Raw genomic sequence first — 19,036 nt, forward strand, 5'->3', positions numbered from 1 at the left:
GTTTTATTCCCGATAGCCAGTTTGCCAAAAAACAAGAGCGTCTTTGTTTTAGTTTGCATATTGGATGACTAGTGAAGCAGAAACTTGTTTCATGGGTTTTATCGGCCATTTGTATTTTCTGGTTATTTGCTACATTGCCCAGCTTTCTTTTGAGGGGTTCCCTATTGGTAAGGATTTGTTCTGTATTAAAAATGTATTTTTGTCGTTTTTCCATCATATATTTTCCAGTTTTTAATTTGCCTTTCATTTTTATTTGTGGTGTTTTTTAGTGTTATTCATAGAAAGTCTTTCCCCACCCCTGAGCTGCATAAACTCTTCTAGTTAATTGCGTCATGCTTAAGACATATGTAGTGTGTACATACTGTGGTGTTGACCAGAAGAGAATGTATCATCTTTATAAAAACAACCTTGGGGCACCTGGGTGGCTCGGTTGGTTAAGTGTCTGCCTTCGGCTCAGGTCATGATCCCACGGTCCTGGGATCGAGCCTCGCATCGTCTCTCTGCTCAGCTGGAAGCCCACTTCTCCCTCTCCCTCTGCCTGCCGCTCCCCCTGCTTGTGCTCTCCCCTGCTCTCTGTCAAATACATAAAAAACTTTTAAAAATTTTATGTACTCCAAAAATAAGGCCTAATGACACCGGAGAAGGTTGAATAGTCCTTTGTGTTTTGCCCACCAATTTGGTGCCTTTGAAGTTAGCAAGGCATTGGTAACTACTAGAACTCTTGCACAGTCTAAAGTATATGAAGATTAAATATATAAACTTTTATATAATCTATGAGCCTTGAGACCTCCTGAGAAAATTTGTTTTTATGTCACTAAAGTCTTGGGGGGTTTTTGTTTTAAGATTTTGTCAGAGCGAGCACAAGTAGGCAGAGTGGCAGGCAGAGGGAGAGGGAGAAGCAGGCTCCCCGCCGAGCAGGGAACCTGATGCGGGGCTCTATCCCAGGACCCTGGGATCATGACCCAAGCCGAAGGCAGACGCTTAACGACTGAGCCATCCAGGTGCCCCTAAAGTCTTGTTTTTAAAAAGTTGGAATTTAGAAACTGCTTGTATGATACACATTTGTCTTTAAGTGTCTGCACACATATTAATCCACACCAAGTCCTTGTGACAACAGATACCCCAGTTAAAAAGCCAGAAAATTTGAGATCATTTTAAGTGTTTGGAAGTTTTAATTAAGTTTACATTAGTATGTAGTTGTGTTGCTGGCTGTACCATTCCTTATAAGGGAGGAGGCTTTTTTATCACAATCTTGTCATTAATTCAGATCTAGTTTCTGCCCACCTTAACACAATAACAAGCCTTGCCCTGCATTTGACAGAACTGGACTGTTGTACAAGCGCACCAGTTGCCCGCAACTGAGCTATGTCCTAGAAGTTGTGCCCTTAAGACCGTGCACTGGTTGCTTTGGATTTTGTAAATGTAGAGCAAAGTACCGTCACTGTGGGAAATTAGTGGACGCTACTACAAATCTTGAGGTTAGATAACAAAAGTGGGATGAGTTTTGAGGATTAGGGCCCTTGTTTGATCTTTAGGCAAAAGTACCCCAGTGATTCCCACCTGATATTAACACACTTGTATAATCCCCTCATCTTGAAGGTGGGCTGGACTTGCCGACTGTTCTAACAGATAAAGGTAGTGGTGACGGGTGTTACGTCTGAGGTTGGGTTACAAAGGGCTGTGGCTGCTGTCTTCTGTGCCCCCTCTTGCTCTTCTGGGGACGCAAGCCGCCATGTGAGTTGCCTTATGGGGAGGCCCAGAGCGCAGCTGCCAGTGAGAAACTGCGTCCTGCTGACAACCACTGAGCTTGGAAGCAGATCAGCACCTTAATTGCAGCCCTGTGAGAAACCTTGAGACAGAGGCACTTAACTACCCTTGCCAGATCCCTAACCCACAAAAACTAAAACGTTTTAAGCCACTGAGTTCTGTGGCAATGTGTTATGTATACAGCAATTGGTAACTAATACAGGGATGTAAGACAATGAAAACATTTAAAATATCCTTCCCCTTCACCTCTCAGAAATGATTAATCCTCTCTTGACCATATCTGCTCAGGCCTAGTCATTGTTGGTAAAGTGTGGGCATCACAACCGTCCCAACAGCCCAGCCCAAGGCAGAGGCAAGCCAGAAGAGAGAAAGTAATAAGGCGACTTGGTTAGAGGAGTGCTGATTTTACTGATTTTCTATATACTTTCAAAGATGAGATTCCTGCCTTTAAGAATTTATGTAAAAGTAAAGCCACTTGAGCTGATAGACAGTTATTAGATAGCAACCAAAATCAATACTGTGATTGGAGAGGTTGAATTCTGAGTTTCTTTGAAGATAAAGCAAAAGGTCATCTAGGTCATCTGACCCATAAACAGATTTGCAGATCCTTCCCCAGCACCGGGTCATTGGTAAACCCACTCCAAGCGCTTTTGTGAAACATGTTATTCCTGGCAAGAGCAAGGTGCAGGCTGTTGGCAGATGCACCCTGAATCCCCCAGAAGCTTCTGTGGAACACCATAGTTACTATTTTAGTGAGAGATCTTTAGAAGGTAGACTTTTAGAAAATTTACTTATAAAAAGTAAAATTATGAGAAGTAAATACAACTAGAAAAGGCACTAAGCTACAGAATTTGTCGGATTCTGTCATTCATCAGATTTGCATGAAGTAAGTGCTTGACTGAAATAATTTTATCAACACAGGAAAATAATGTGATTATTAAGCCCCATTCTAATAGTTCGTGTTACCAACAACAGGACAGTGTTGGGGTACTCATTCCTAATCCATATGAACTGTACAAGAAACCACCCTCACCGGGCAGGTTGTCAAGGCATTGGTTAAAAAGCATGCTCTACAGGGGCACCTGGCTGGCTCAGTCAGTAGAGAATACGACTCTCACCTAGGTTATGAGTTCAAGCCCCATGTTGGGGACAGTTTCCTTTAAAGAAAAAAACAAAAAAACATCCCTTACGGCCCAGGAATGAGAAACCTACTGTTTACTGTGTCAGTGACTACTCCTTGATCAAGTAACAGGATCCAATACAGGGGGGTTTTTTTGTATTTTTTTAGTTTTATTATGTTAATCACCGTACATTACATCACTAGTTTTTGATGTAGTGTTCCATGATTCATTGTTTGCATATAACACCCAGTGCTCCATGCAGAACATGCCCTCTTTAATACCCATCACCAGGCTAACAACACATCCCCCCACTCCCCTCCCCTCTAGAACCCTCAGTTTGTTTCTCAGAGTTCATCGTCTCTCATGGTTCGTCTCCCCTTCCGATTTCCCCCCCTTCATTGCTCCCTTCCTACGATCTTTTTTTTTTTTAACATAATGTATTATTTGTTTCAGAGGTACAGGTCTGCGATTCAACAGTCCTACACAGTTCACAGCGCTCACCACAGCACATACCCTCCCCCATGTCTATCACCCAGCCACCCCATCCCTCCCATCCCCCACCACTCCAGCAACCCTCAGTTTGATCCAATACAGTTTTGTTCAGTGTTTACCTCCTCTCCTCTCTACCAGCACCCACTTTTTCTCTTCACTGGGTGAATGCACAAGACCAGGAGAAAAACACCTGTTCGGCAGGTTTATCCACTGCGGATGATCAGCAAAACCCGGTTTCTATGCACCATCCCCAGGCAGGAAGTAGCCTAAAGAACCTGTTTTTGTCTTGGCATTTGCTACAATGAGGTATCACCTAAACTGAGTTCCCCTCTGGAGGCTGGCAGAAGCACCATTTAGAGTGCCAAATTGGGAGTATTTTTTTTTTTATAAGAAATGTAATCTAACAAATTACTTGGACACAAGTAAATTTCTCAAAGCCAGTGGCCAGTTCTGATTGGGTCAGTGTAGGTACTAAGGGAATGTTATGTTGGGGTCCAAAGAAGAGAGTCATTTTAGTCTCCTGAGTTTTTAGATCTTGTGTTCACCCAATCTTTATAGGACTTTCTGAAGGATTCAGGTTCTGGTGGCCCCTCCATTCCTTACCCACCCCGATCATCAATAAGACAACAAAATGTGAGAAAGGAGAAACAAAGACCCCCAAAACTTCCACCTGAAATGGCCTAGCACGCTTAACAACCCCTTCCTCAGCTGCCCTTTTAGAGCTGGGTGGCAGTTTCTAGTGTGCCTTCAAATAAATGTATCCTCAGGCAGGCAGGCTGTGGAAGACGCAGACCTGGGAGGCCCCAGATGTGGACTCATTATAATGCCCTGTGGACTCATTATAATGCCCTCTCATTTTACAGAGGAGAGGCTTCGAGGGGATAAAGTGATCACTGATGTAAAGGGGATACGAAGAGACCTGGGGCCCCATCAGGAGAATACCACCCATGTCTCTCTCAGTATCTCTGATCTGGATCACTGCGGTTCTGCTTCCCCTGAAAGTCTTCTGTAAACAGTAGGAGGCCTTGTTTCAATGTCAGGTTCTAATCCTGTGGTGAAAGGCTTCAGAACATCACATCTACAGTAGCCAAGGACAGAGAAGCATGGAAGGAACAAGTTTTTATCTTTGAAGAATTCGATTCCTTAATTTTCCATTGTCAGGGAAACAGTTGACCTGTGTGGTATTAAAAAAAAAAATTGCAAGAGTATAAAATCTGACATTTTAAAAAAGCCAATCAAACAAAAAAAGCTTCCCCATGTATGTTCACATACGCTCTAACAGTTTGCTACTCAAAGTGCGACCATTATGAGAAGCAGGTTAGAAACACACAGCTTATGGCCCCACTCCAACTGAATCAAAATCTGCATTTTAACAAGATCCCCGAGTGGATTGTATGCATATTTGAGTTTGAGAATCATCTAATAAGTATGGAGGGACAATGCTAATTTTAATTATTCAGAAAAGTATACCTATGTGGTCAAGGATCGGATTAATTTTTACTTTGCAAAAATTAAAATAGTTGAAATGGAGATAATCCCTCCTCCCCACACAAAGTGGCTGGCCTGCTGGAGGTCTTTAATAAAAGGCAGCATTTTTTTTTTTTAACATATTCCTTATTATTCTTGTCAGATCACATTTTGGAACCTTTTTTTAATGTATTCCTTACTGGGCGCCCGGGTGGCTCAGTTGGTTAAGCGACTGCCTTCGGCTCAGGTCATGATCCTGGAGTCCTGGGATCGAGTCCCACATCGGGCTCCCTGCTCGGCAGGGAGTCTGCTTCTCCCTCTGACCCTCTTCCCTCTCATGCTCTCTATCTCTCATTCTCTCTCTCTCTCAAATAAATAAATAAAATCTTAAAAAAAAATGTATTCCTTATTGTTCTTGTCAAATCACATTTTGGAACTTAAAAGACAATAAGGAAATTGATATGTTATGCTTCCTTTTCAACCAGACATTAAAAGAGGTTACATCATATTTTTCTTTTTGCCTCAGCTATCAGGAAGCATAAAGCTAAATTTAATACTCAATACAGTATTTCTATTAGCCTAGCTTTCTGGAGTATTTGTTTTCCTCTCCATGACTTTTATTTTTTTATTTTATTAAGTTCTCTGTTTCTTACAAATCATTTAAAATCTTTCTGAAAATAAAGGCCCAAATTAGAATGCCGACTTGTAAACAGTCTGTTCTTGTTTGCCAGGCTCCAGAAAAAGATGAGTTTATGAAACCACCTGCCTGTTTTAAATTATTTCTTCCTGTTTTTTTTCTACTTCTCAAGACAGAAGTAGAACTAAAGGGTCTCAGATGCCAGCTAGCTTCTGCCAGGGTCCTTGCTCCTCTTCCCAGGCCCCACCACAGCCCCTACAGCCCAGCCCCCCACCAGCCCCTCAGCCTGATGAGTCAATAAGGAAACAGGGAGGCCACAGCTCTTCCAGAGGCACGCAGACCACCCAACAGTGCAATTACTCACCGAACTTCAGCTGCTTCAGACTTCCTCTGCAAGGAGAAAGAGATCATTATTTGTTTACAACAAAGCCTTGTTTTCAGGATAACTCCCTGCACACTACTCCCTCTTCAAACTAGATCAAATTTCTTTTATTCGCTGTCAGGAAGGTTTTTTTTTTTTTCATAATGTTTATCAGCTTGTAATTCCATATTGCATGTGGCGTCCCTTATCAGGTGGTAAGTTCCAATGAGACTTCTTCCCTCACTGCTGTACCCCCCGTGCCATGTCTTTTGCACTGCTGTACCCCCCGGGTCGGTGGGCACGTGGAGCACAGGAGCTGTTACTGGGTGGGCAGGTGGATGATGTCAAAAGTTGGAGATCCTGGGAGGACCAAAGGGGGAGAGAACTAAGAGATACTAATCACCTGTATAACATGCAGGCACTGGTAGGGCCTTATACACACTACCTAATCATTCATACTATCTTTTATTTTTTTATTGAGGCATAATTCACTAACAAAATTTACTCATTTAAAGTGACAGCTTGACGGGTTGTCAGTATAATCACTGGGTTGTGCAACCACCACTGCTATCCAATTCTAGAACATTTCCATCACCCCAAAATAAACCCTATGCCCATTATCAATCACTCTCAATTTCCCCCTCTTTACAGCTCCAAACAACTGCTAAAATCTACATCCTGTCTCTATGGATTTGCCTATCCTGAACATTTTATATAATTGGGATCATACAACATATGTTCTTTTGTGCAAGGCTCCTTTCACTTACAACATCTTCAAGGTTCATCCACATGGTAGCAATTATCAGTACTTCATTCCTTTTTAGAGCTGAATCATATTCCTCTATATGGATATACACATATCATCTATCCAAGTCATCAGTTGATTCACATTTGGGTTGTTTCCACTTTTTTGGCTATTATGCTGCTATGAACATTTGTATACAAGTTGTATACAAATTGTACAAACATGTTTTCAGTTTTCCTACAGACATACCTAGGAATAAATTGCTGAGCCACGTGGTAACTGTATGTTTAACCATTTGAGGAACTGCCCTTCTGTTTTCCACAGCAACTGCACAATTTTGCATTTTCACTAGCAGCGTATGAGAGTTCCAATTTTTCCATGTGCTCACCAACACCTGTTACTGTTCATCATTTTTTATTTATCCTAAGGGCTGTGAAATAATAGCTCATTGTGGTTTTGATTTGCATTTTCCTAATCACTAATGATAATGACTATCTTTTCATGTGCTTATTGACCATTTGGATGTCTTCCTTGGAGAAATGTCTATTCAAATCCTTTGCCCAGGGGCACCTGGGTGGCTCAGTTGGTTAAGCGTCTGCCTTTGGCTCAGGTCGTGATCCAGGGGTCCTGGGATCGAGCCCCGCATCGGGCTCCCTGCTCCACGGGAAGCCTGCTTCTCCCTCTCCCACTCCCCCTGCTTGTGTTCCTGCTCTCACTCTCTCTCTGTCAAATAAATAAATAAAATCTTTAAAAAAAAATCCTTTGCCCACTTTAAAAATTGGGTTATCTGTATTTTTATTTGTTAAATTGTAGGAGTTCCTAATATATTCTGGATACTAGAATCATGATTTGCAAATATTTTCTCCCAATCTTTGCATTGTCTTTTCACTTTCTTGTTGATGTCCTTTGAAGCACAGAAGTTTTCATTTTTATGAAATCCAATTTATATATTTTTTTCCTTTGGTTGCTTGTGTATTGGGCATCCCATCTAAGAAATCTCTGCCTAATCCAAGGTCACAAAGATTTTTTTTTTAAGATTTATTTATTTATTTATTTGACAGAGAGAGACACAGCAAGAGAAGGAACACAAGCAGGGGGAGCGGGAGAGGGAGAAGCAGGCTTCCCGTGGAGCAGGGAGCCCAATGCGGGGCTAGATCCCGGGACCCTGGGACCATGTCCTGAGCCAAAGGCAGATGCTTAACGACTGAGCCACCCAGGCGGCCCGGTCACAAAGATTTATACCTATGTTTTCTTCTAAGATTTTTATAACTTTACATCATACATTTAGGTCTTTAATCCATTTTGAGTTAATTTTTGTATATGATGTGAGGTGAGTAATCCAACTTCATTCTTTTGCCTATAGATATCTGGTTGTTCCAGCACCATTTATTGAGAAGACCATTCTTTCCCTCCACTGAATGGTCTTGGCACCCTTGTTGAAAATCAATTTGCCAGGGACGCCTGGGTGGCTCAGTCAGTTGAGCATCTGCCTTCAGCTTAGGTCATGGTCCCAGGGTCCTAGGATTGAGCCCCACGTCCATCAGGCTCCCCGCTCAGCAGAGAACCTGCTTCTCACTCCCCCTCTACCCTTCCCCCTCACTCGTGCTCTCTCTTTTTCCCAAAATAAATAAATAAAATCTTTTCTTAAAAAAAGGAAATCATTTTGCATAGATGTTTGGCTTTATTTTTGGACTCTCAATTTTATTCCATTGATCTGTATGTTTGTCTTCATGCCAGTACCACACCATCTTGATTACTCTAGCTTTGTAGTAAGTTTCAAATCAGGACATGAGTGTCCTCCAATTTTGTTCTTCACGATTGTTTTGGCTATTCTGGGTCCCTTGCATTTCCATATGAATTTTAGAAGCAGCTTAACAATCTCTGCAAAAAGCCAACTGGAATTTTGATAGGAATTGCACTGAATCTGTAGATCAGTTTGGGGAGCATTGCCATCTTAATATATTAAGTTTTCTCATCAATGAATATGGATGTTTCCATATATTTAGGGCTTTAAAATATCTCTCAACAATGTTTTTTAATTTTCATGTACAAATCTTACACTTCTTACATTTCTATGTATTTTATTCTTTTTGATGCTATTATAAATGAAATTGTTTTCTTAATGTCATTTTCCGATTGTTCATTGCTCGTGTATACAAATGCAATAAATTTTTGTATACTGCTTATATCCTACAACCTTGCTGTTGTTGTACATTAGCTTTAATAGTTTTTTAGTGGATTATTTAGGATTTTCCATGTGCCTATCATGTCATCTGCTAATAGAGATAGTTGTACTTCTTCCTCTCCAAACTCGATTTCTTTTCTTTCTTTTTCTTGCCTAATTGCCCTGGTTATAACCTCCAGTACAATCTTCAACAGCAGTGACAAGAGCAGATATCCTCACCTTGTCACTGAGCCTTATCTTGTTCACGATTTTTTCAAGTAGGTATTTTTTACAAATGAGAAACCTGCCACCTATCTCCATAAAAATGAGGCTCAGATGAGGAAACTGAGACTCAGAGAAGCTGAGTAATCTCTGCAAAGTCACGGCTAGATAACAACGGAGCCCAAATTTTATTTTTTTTTAATTTTTATTTAAATTCAATTAACATATAATGTATTATTGATTTCAGTGGTAGAGGTCAGTGATTCATCAGTCTTATATAATGCCCAGTGCTCATTACATCCCATGCCCTCCTTAATGTCCATCACCCAGTTACCCCATCCCCCCACGCTTCACCCCTCCGGCAACCTTCAGTTTGTTTCCTATGCTTAAGAGTCCCTTATGGTTTGTCAGAGCCCAAATTTTAAACCCAGGTCTGAATCCAAAGCCCACTCATTCTCTGCCTCCTTAACCCTTAAGCAGTGGATCAACAACTATGTGCTTGTGCAAGGTTTCATTTCTGCTTCATAGTTTCATTCATGCCACATAATAATGGAGGTAGCAGAGCAGGAGTCCCCCTTTTTACCTTGAAGAAAGTGACTTGAAAGAACTAGGACTCAACCTCTGCCCTCCTAATCCAATTCTGTGCTTTGAGAGAGACAATAACTACTTCACTGAGTAGTTAGATGTATTCAGAAAGATTATGTGAGTGTTTTCTAACAGGTAATAAAAGGGTGAACTAGGGCGCCTGGGTGGCTCAGTTGGTTGAGCGACTGCCTTCGGCTCAGGTCATGATCCTAGAGTCCGGGGATCGAGTCCCGCATCGGGCTCCCTGCTCAGCAGGGAGTCTGCTTCTCCCTCTGTCTCTCCTCCCTCTCATGCTCTCTGTCTCTCATTCTCTCTCTCAAATAAATAAATAAAATCTTAAAAAAAAAAAAAAAGGATGAACTAAATCCTGCATGATAGTGAAGGAGCTAAAATATGGAGAGAAAAAATCTGAAAAGATTGAAGACAGGTGCATGGGATGTGAAAAGAGAAAGACAAGGAAGGAGAAGAGAGCAAACTGACATTTTGATTTGTAAAGAAAAGTGTCAAAGGGCCAAAACCATCACTTCATAAGAAAGCACTTCCCTTTAGAATTATGTGGGGGCACCTAGGTGGCTCAGTTGGTTAAGTGTCTGTCTCTTGATCTCAGCTCAGTTATTGATCTCAGGGTCGTGAGCCTTGTGCTCCATGCTAAGCGTGGAGCCTACTGAGTGAATGAATGAATGAATGAATGAGTGATGTCAATAAAATTTCTTTCCAGCTGAAAGAATCCCTCCTGAAAAGGAAAGAATGCAAATGAGTAATGTAAAAATATTCTCTGCATGTGTGCAGACAGATTTAAGGTTGGCCCTGCCTTGAAGCTGAGAGCTGAACAAAATGTTTCCAGCAGCTCCTGCTAAATGAAGCCTCCCTGAGAAACTCTCCATCCCTGGAGAAAATGCTGGTCATACAAATTGCTGCTGGACTCCCCCATTTCCAATCTGCCCTCACAGGGTTGCTGTGCAGATTAAATAAAAATGGCTCCTGTGAACAAAACTTACATCACTCCTGCGCATGGAAATGGCTCAGTAAATATTAGCTCCATTTCCCTTCCCTTTATGGGGTTTGCAAGGAACCCAGGCCTTAAGTGTTCTCAGAACCTAGAAGCTATAGGCACCTCCTACAATGCAAAGATACCTCTGTCTTCTCCTCCTTGACCCAGCTCATTCTAGTAATTCGCTTTTCATAACTTAGGTGTGTGAGTCACTCTTCTTCCACTTCCAAAGAAGGGCAAGATGTTTGATTACTTCCTTATGGAGAAGTGGGCCCTGGGCTGAGCCAGAGAAGACCAGAATTCCGGGTCCTCCTTGCAACCACCTTTTTGTGTACCTCTGGGTAGGTCTCCCTTCCAGGCTTCAAGTTCCTTATCTGAGAAAGGTCCTTGGTCATGGGGGGCAAAGGAGTTTGCCTCTTTCTTCTAGTTCAGGTCAATGGGGTGAAGACAACTGTGGAGAAAGGTGACTGGAGAGGTCTCTGAGGTGCAACAGGCCCCTCACAGTGGCCACCTGCTGGATAGGCATTTTGGGATTCACAATGGTGTGAGACAGGACTTGCCGTATGACTAGGAGATAAAATTTATACCTCAAGAAAGCCCCTTTTAACACAGGGGAAGAGCTTAATGAGAGACAGGAGCAGAAAGTACCCTAGGAGGAAAAAAGGTCAATGGGAAAGAGTCATAAAAGGCTGAAGGCTCTGCCTGGGCTTTGGGTCAGCTACATCTGACTCTTAAAACTCAGGGTTAGGATTTGGGCTAAGGAAATTGAGACAGGATGGCATACAAAGAACCCCAAGGCTCTCTCCCCAACTCAAGGGAGCACCCACCATCTGTACTCCAGGAGCTGTCACGTCTGCCCCCTAACCTGCCTTTCTCCTCCGACCCCAACAACTCAGCCCCTCTGCTAACCTGTTGTTCCTCTCTCCACCAAACAAACCCCCAGTGAACTTCCAGACCCAGCCTCAGTGCCACCTTCTTAGGAGGCCATCCCTAGCTCCCCAGGCTGGATCAGGGTCCTCTCCCCTGTAGACCCTGACAGGATTGGGGGTTTGAGGGAGGCCGGAGGACACCCTTTTATCACAGACAGCCTCTGTCATTACCTCATCACCCGCTGGCTTGCAAAACCCCACTGGCCCTTGGCCTCTGGAATAAGGGCTGTGTCTAATTGGTCTTGTTGTCCCCAACCCCTGGCCAGGGACCAATCCTCTGGTGACTGGCTGAGAGGAACCCCACCTCCCTGGGGGATGGCGAGTTACCTTTTCCATCTGCCTTGTAGTCATCAGGAAGGAGCTTGTCCTGCCGGTAGCCCAGCACAAAGGCCAGGAAGGAGAGGATGAGGGCATCTCCGATGCTGAGGATGGCCAGCATGAAGGCCCAGCGGATGGTGCACTGACCCAGTGTGTACTTGCCCGTCTGCTCCCCACACATGCGACGCACCTCACTTGAGTCCCAACCATCTGGGTAGACCAGGCAGCCAATCATCAGGCCTGTGGCTGAGGGGGCAGGAGGGGGTGCAGATGGTGTCAGCCTGGGTGTGCTCAGGCTTCTACCTCCCACCTTGCACTGCTGCCATCTTGTCACCTCCCTTCTCTTTGTGTTAACAGCCTTGAGAGGTATGGGGCAGCTCCTACCATCATTCTTGTAGAACCCAGGGGAGAAAATTGAGGATCCAAGAGCTAAAGTGACTTGCTCTTGGTCAGGAGTAGAGGCAGAAAGTGGATGAGGAAACTGAGGCCAAAAAAGCTTAAGTGGCTTGCTCTGAGCCACACAGCTAGTTAGCAAAGCTGATTTCAAGCTCCTCAGCCCAGAGAAGATTCTGCCATAGCACCATGTGGTCCTACCAGGCCCTCAGCCTTGCCCTTCTCTGGCTTCAAACCCCTCCAAAATCTGATCCCAGCCCAGAGAACTCATCATTTCTAAGATGTACAATTATTCATACTCCAATATCTCTGAATAAGTATAATAAGAAAGCTTCAGGCCATGGTTTGAGTAGAAGTATTTTTCCTGGGCACCTGGGTGGCTCACTTGGTTAAGCATCTGACTCTTGATATCAGCTCAGGTCTTAATCTCAGGGTCATGAGTTCAAGCCCCGCATTGGACTACTTAAAAAAAAGAAAAAGTATTTTTTCTTTTTACAGCACATAGAATAATGGCATGTCCTACAACTTGGAATCTTAGATTTAATGAATACACAAAGTTTTCCAGCTCCATCTCTGGCTGCTTCCTTCCTGAACCTTTCATTCAAGCAAATAGGTCTCTTCATCCTGACCCAGTACAGGTAAGTGCAGTTGCTCACACTTCCCTGAATTTAAGAACCCTTAATATTTATTTAAAATACTGATTTCCAGGCTAAGGTTGGGCTCAGGAATCCCTGTTTTTAAAAACATTCTTTCAGGTAATTCTCTCAATAGGAAAAGCTGGGAAACACTAGCACAGTCGGCCTGGATTTCAAGCCCAGCTCTTTGCTAACTAGCTGTGTGGCTCAGAGCAAGCCACTTAAGCTTTTTTGGCCTCAGTTTCCTCATCTATAAAGTGGGGATATGAACAGTCCCTACTTGTTTGGATTGAAGTGAGGTTCAAATGGGTTAATATTGGAAAAGTGCCTGGCACATACTTAGTACTTCATGAGTGTTAGCTACGATTATCCCACCCTGTGCTTCCATTGACTTAGTATTTACAGACAAAAATGTCATTTTCCCTACCTTCTCCTCACTTCTGCCATGCCCTCCCACCAATGACCACCCCACCTTCACTGCACAGATAGGTGACATAATCCTGGAATGTGACCAAGGCAACCCCAAGGACAACCACCATGTAGGCAGGGGGTGCCTTCCATTATCTGTGCCACTTTCCCATTCCTCACCCTCCTTCCACAGGCCTGGAGGCTCTTTAGTTCCAAGGCTCTGCCCCACCCAGGAACACCTGAGAAGCACCTCACAGGACCCAGTTACTACCTTGGGCTCAGCTTGGGCTTGCAAGGAAGGTCAGCAGATCAAACGAATGCAGAGAAAGTATAAAGATCAGAATCCCACCTCCCCACCTAAATATATCAACTCTCCTTTCATTTTATACAGGACAAGGTTATTTATATAGTTCTCTTATAGGTCACAAAATATTTCATGTACCATTCTTCTCTTGATCCCGACAACAGTTCTGTGAAGTAGGCCATGTATTAATATCCCATTTTACAGGTTAGAAAACTGAGGTCTCAGAGAAACCAAGTGAATTGCCCAGTCATCCAGCTATAGCAGAGCCAACACCTGGCTCCTGACTTTTTTGACCTCAAAGTTAATTCCCTCAACTCCCAGACACACCTCTCCAAAGAGCTGAATGTATTTAGTGCTGACATTTCAGACTTAGTGACAAAATGAGAAGTGTTTCAGGAAGATACTTAGGGGAGGGGAGCAGGAACCCTTCCAGAGCCTTTGGTAAAACCTATGGCCTTCCCCAGTTGGTATAAGACCAGTAGTTTGGCACCTTAACCGTGGTAGGGGAGGGGAACCGTTCAATGTGGAAAGGAGCTGCCCTTTTGGACTTTCCATTCTCCTCACCTCCTCCCCTTGGTCCCATTCTCCTTCCATAGCATCTCTGGAAAATAGCCCAGGGCCTCTAACCTGGAAACAGGTTGTTACTACGGGTGCCACGGACCTCTGTGAGCACCTGACCCAGGGGCCTGGGCACAGTGGGGGTCACCCCCATTTGTAGTGTCTCAGGGCTCTAAGGGGGAGTTTATTTACCCTTTCTGACTTCCAGTCTCTCATCTGTAAAACAAGGATAACAATGCCTGACTCATAGCAGAGTTATGAGGATTAAGTGTGGTCAGGTGGAGAAAACGCTCACTGCAGTGTCTGGTTCATGGCAAACAGCCAGTTACTGTCAGTTGTTGCTATTATTATTGGCACTGAAGCCAATGGAAGCAACCTCAGAGGATATGAGTGTCATTAGAGGTGTTCACAAATGTTTCAGGTACATAGTAGGATTATACTTCCTAGCTCTCCTCTTTTCAAGTTAGGCAAGGCTGTAAGAGTTCCCTTAGAAAACAAAATGTGAGCGGAAATGTGTGCATTTCCAGACCAGAGCATTTAACTGCTAGGGAGAGATCTTCCAGAGCTCCCTTTCGCTTTGCCATGATGACAGCCAGAGGACAGCTGATGCTACATCAGCCAGGGTTCCAGGAGAGAACTGTGAGAGCCAAGCCCCCAACTGATCCTCAATGAGCATGTACCACAAGCAAAAAATAAAGCTTTGCTTTAAGCCACTAAGATTTGGGAGTTGTCACCTCACCCATCCTGACTGATAAAGTTGCTTTTGTGGTTTTCACATTTACTGAGCACCTACTATGTGTCAAGCACTGTAGAAGGTGTTTTATATGCATTAGACATCCCATCCTCACCAGAGCTTTGGGATAGGAGGTCCTGTTGCTACATTCTACAGATGAGGTTATCAAGACTCAGAGAGACAAGCAACTTGCCCTACCTGTGTTTCTAGGAGCTGGAACCACACACAGCTTACACCTGACATCCAGAAGCTCAATTAACATTGTTAAACTTCCACCCCACACTGCCCCCATCATCGATCCTCTTTCCTTTCTCCTGCTCCCCTCCCTGGTCTCAGGCTTCTTGGCAAGGTTAAACTAACTGGTTTAGGCATCTTCAAATGGATGCATGTCCCAGCTGCTGTCTGCAGAGCACATAGACCTCTTCATCCCTCCCTTTGGCTCATCTTCCATTCCCCTACACTAAAGAATGGAACATGACACCACCTTCACTCTCCCCCAACATAAATGTTTCATAGGGTGGCATCTGGCCACTTCTGCTATCAGTGTCTCCAGCTCCATGACCTGGAGTCTAATTCAAATGGCCTGCCGATGCCTAGCCCACCCAGGCCTTCCCAAGCACTGCCTGTTCACCAAATGGTACCTGTTGCAGGAGGCTGTGGGAGGGGACAGTGTGGAGAATGAGAGGAATGGTTGTGTTTCTAGCATTCCATAGCTCTGATATGGAGGACCAGCTGGTAAGCAAACCAGGGTCCATTCTACTCCTCTTTGTCACAAAACTGCCAAATCTTCATTCCCCTTCCTACTCCCCACTGCTCACCAAGATTTACCTCAGCCTTGCCCCAGCCTCTCCCTCAATGTATAGAGAGACAAGAGGAGAGGGAGATGGTAGATGGATTGGGGAGGCAGCTCTGGAGCCAGATGAGTGGCCTGAGTACAAGATTTTGAATCAAAGGTTCTGTCCATCACTACCTGTGCTAAAAAACAAGTTACCCACTAAGAGCCTTATCTATAAAATAAGAGGAATATCTCCCTCTAGGGAGATATAGGTAGGGATAGGGCTTCTCCAGATGATATATATGAAAGTACTTTGTAAGTCATTATACCTATGTAAATGTGTGGCTAATAAAAAATGTCTTTGGAATACATCTAGTTTCTTGGAACCCACTGCCTTAATTCCCCTTGGTCCTTAGTTGCCAGGTGATCTGCTATAGCCTTGGTCAAGTCTTTCCCTCTTTCTCAGTCCCAGATTCCTCATCTGTAGTTGGCGCGGGTACTTACAGTTCTCTGGGGTCCCCCTCCAACTCTGACAGAGTGTTGAGTCTATGTGTTTGGTTGTCTGGGATTCTGATCCTTGCTCAGTCTCCGTTATGGATAATACTGCTTCTCATTCTAACCAATAATGTCAAAATGATTTTCTCTCTAGTCTGCAGTCCTAGCACTGCTCCTGGACATTTCCTAGTATGGGCAGCCTGTGCATGGCCCTTGGGGTAGGGAAGGACCAAGGGCTGCTGGACAAGGCTTTAGAGAACAGGACCAGCTGGCCCAAGGACTGAGAGGCCTGCCTGGGCCAGGAGAAAGAAAAAGGGACAGGGAAGGCCTTGTTTCTGGGCACCATAAGTAGCCACCTACCCCACATAGTTTTAAAAGACCCTAGCCACCACCCTACTCCTCCATCACAAAATATCACTCCCATTTATTTCCTCAAGTATGGAAACCTATAACTAGGGAACAAAGACTTTCACTCCACCGTGAAAGAGGGAACTTAAATGCAAGTTTCTATGGGAAAGGTCACAGCATAGCACTCCAAATCAATGACTGACCTTAGAATCTCCCTGAAAGCAATTGGGGTGGGAGGGAAGGAGTGAGGGCAGGGATCTGTGGATCCTTAAAGGAGAAAGAACAAATGCCTAGAGTGGGAGATGGAGACATTTAGGATGTGCTTGACTATTTTGCCCCGTTTTGGATCCTATTCCCACATGGCCGACCATGGAAGCTTCCTTCTTTTTCCTTCCCAGAGCAACAACAACCTCTGATGTGGGGGCCTGGGAGTCAGGACACCTTCTATCAACTAGCTGTGTCCTCCTGGGTGAGTCACTTCCCCTCTCTGGACCTCAGTTCCCATCTGCAAGATGATGGGGTTGAACAATTTGATCTCAACGATCCTTTAGGTCTCAGCCATTTTAAAATTCTCTACTCCTAGAAGCTTCTGCAGAATACTAAGTAGGGCTGGGCTAAAGGAGAACAGCTGAGGGGCGCCTGGCTGGCTCAGTCAGTGAAGTGTGTAACTCTTGATCTTGGAGTTGTGAGTTCAAGCCCCATGTTGGGAGTAAAGATTACTTAAAAAATGAAATCTTTGAAAAACATGTAATGTAAAGGAGAGCATCTGGGTAAGAGACCCAGAGCATCCACAGAGGGTGGAATGGTGCAGCTTCCCCCGTGGCCTGGGGGGGGGTCCCTCCTTGTCCTCCCATTAATCCTGCTCACCTGCAGCCAGCTGCATCCATGCGCAGATCTTGTAGACAGTGGCCGTGTTGCAGACGAAGAAGAGGCTAAAGCAGATGATGGAGCCAATGATGAGGAACATGGCCAAGGCCACAAAAAACATGGCAGTCTTGAAGGCTCTAGAGGGAATGGAGGAGAAGTCCAGCGGGCCACCCTTGCAGATGAGTTCAGAGGACAGCACGTTGCCCACACAGTAGGAGAAAAGGCCAAAGTAGCCTGCCTGGGGTGTGTTAACACTGTCACCGATCCAGTAGGGCTGGATGAAGAGGGCCATGACCAGTACCGAGAAGCAGATGGTGAGCGTGCCCCACATCACACCCACAGCCCTTGAGTTGCGCACATAGTTGGTATGGTAGATCTTGGCTGCCTCCTGGGCAGGCAGCAACTTCACCATGGTGAGGATGTAGGCCCTGGGCTGGGATCCTGTGGGCTGTAAGCCAGTTACTTTGCAGACAGAGGCCTAGGAGTGGGTCACTCCTTAGCCAGGTTTGGGGAGGAGGCTGAGGTAAGGGTACAAGGTGAGGGTCCCTCCAAGGTAGAAGAAAGAGGATTAATATATAAGACCAGTAAGACAACCTTGGTTTCTTCAGGGGAGGCTTGTCCAGATGCCTTTGTCCGCTCTAGCCAGGCTGTCTCCGGTCTCCTGCCTCCTCTCCAGCCTGCCAGGGTCTCAGGCTTGCTGGCGCCGCCCTCTCCCTCCCTCTCCCCCCCCCCCCCCCTTTCCAGCTTAGAGCTCCAGAGAGCTCCGCCTCTTCGCCGCGGCCCGGCCCCTCATTCCTCCCTCCTTCGAGAGCGCTGCTTCAGCACCGCGGCCAGCGCCTCGGGACTCCGGTCGGAGCGGGGAGTGGAAACCGAGACCCGGCCCGGGGAGGTGCGGGTAGCGCCCGGCCCGCCGACCGCGCACTCCCGCCACAGGGAACTGAGACCCGCCTTCACCCTCCTGAGCGCAAGGCGGGGGGGGGGGGAACACGACAAAAATTGGGAGGCTGGGCCTGCGACTGTCGCCGTCACATTCCTCCCGCTCAATTCCTGCCTCAAAACCAAAACCTCCTCCCGAGCACTGTCGTCCCCCCACCCCGTCCCCATTCAACCCCTCCCTGGCTCCTTAGTCGCCTTCTCAGAACTCCCAACCCCCTGGAGTCCAGTAAAACCTTTTCTGATGGTGTCTTCCGGTCACCGGCTTCTCCTCTCTGCGGTTTCTCTCATTCCACAATTACTAAGAGCGTATTATGTCCTAAGCCCTATGTTGGAGGATATCTTCCCTAAGCAAAACCACAGAGATAAAAATGACAGGGCCCCTGCCCTCAAAGACAGTGATATATTTACATATATGTATATGTATACTTGCAATGCAGACTGATAGTGTGATAACAAACAACTACGAAGTACCTCAAAGGAAGCTCCCAGACCTTACACATGTTTTTGTTCAATACAGTATCTTTCTCCTGTTTATATGGTTTTGTTGCACATTTCTTTTTTAACACTCTTTTTCAAAATATATATTTCTCCTGACTGGTAGATACATGTTTGATGTAGAAAGACAGGACAGTTCAGGAAAGTTACATAAAGAATATAAATCACTCATAACCCCACCATTGGTAGCTCAGGAGGGCCAAGATCATCTTAAAAACACAGACTTTGGCTTCAGACCGATCTGCATTGCGTTAGCCACTTACTACCTATGTGACCATCCATGGAGTTAA

General features: G+C 45.0%; 1 protein-coding gene across 1 annotated transcript; it reads right to left on the reverse strand.

Moving 5' to 3' along the window:
* Positions 1 to 3,456: 3,456 nt before the first annotated feature.
* On the reverse strand, positions 3,457 to 18,002 carry LHFPL5 (LHFPL tetraspan subfamily member 5). Its single transcript, XM_027602883.2, has 4 exons — positions 17,316 to 18,002; positions 11,809 to 12,045; positions 5,849 to 5,874; positions 3,457 to 4,554 (listed from the first exon to the last, which is right to left on the reverse strand). The coding sequence occupies exons 1-3, from the start codon at positions 17,725 to 17,727 to the stop codon at positions 5,864 to 5,866; spliced, it is 660 nt and encodes a 219-aa protein (XP_027458684.1). The 5' UTR covers positions 17,728 to 18,002; the 3' UTR covers positions 3,457 to 4,554; positions 5,849 to 5,863.
* Between the last annotated feature and the right edge of the window lie 1,034 nt (positions 18,003 to 19,036).

The sequence above is a fragment of the Zalophus californianus genome, chromosome 7 (genome assembly GCF_009762305.2).
Source record: "Zalophus californianus isolate mZalCal1 chromosome 7, mZalCal1.pri.v2, whole genome shotgun sequence".
NCBI lineage: Eukaryota > Metazoa > Chordata > Mammalia > Carnivora > Otariidae > Zalophus > Zalophus californianus.

What these genes read in the sequence shown, in the direction of transcription:
- LHFPL5 (XM_027602883.2), bottom strand. Translation starts at nt 17,727, where the DNA reads ATGGTGAAGTTGCTGCCTGCCCAGGAGGCAGCCAAGATCTACCATACC. An exon ending in ATGGATGCAGCTGGCTGCAG is followed by an intron (nt 12,046 to 17,315) that starts GTGAGCAGGATT and finishes CTGCCCCCTCAG; the next exon opens with CCACAGGCCTGATGATTGGC.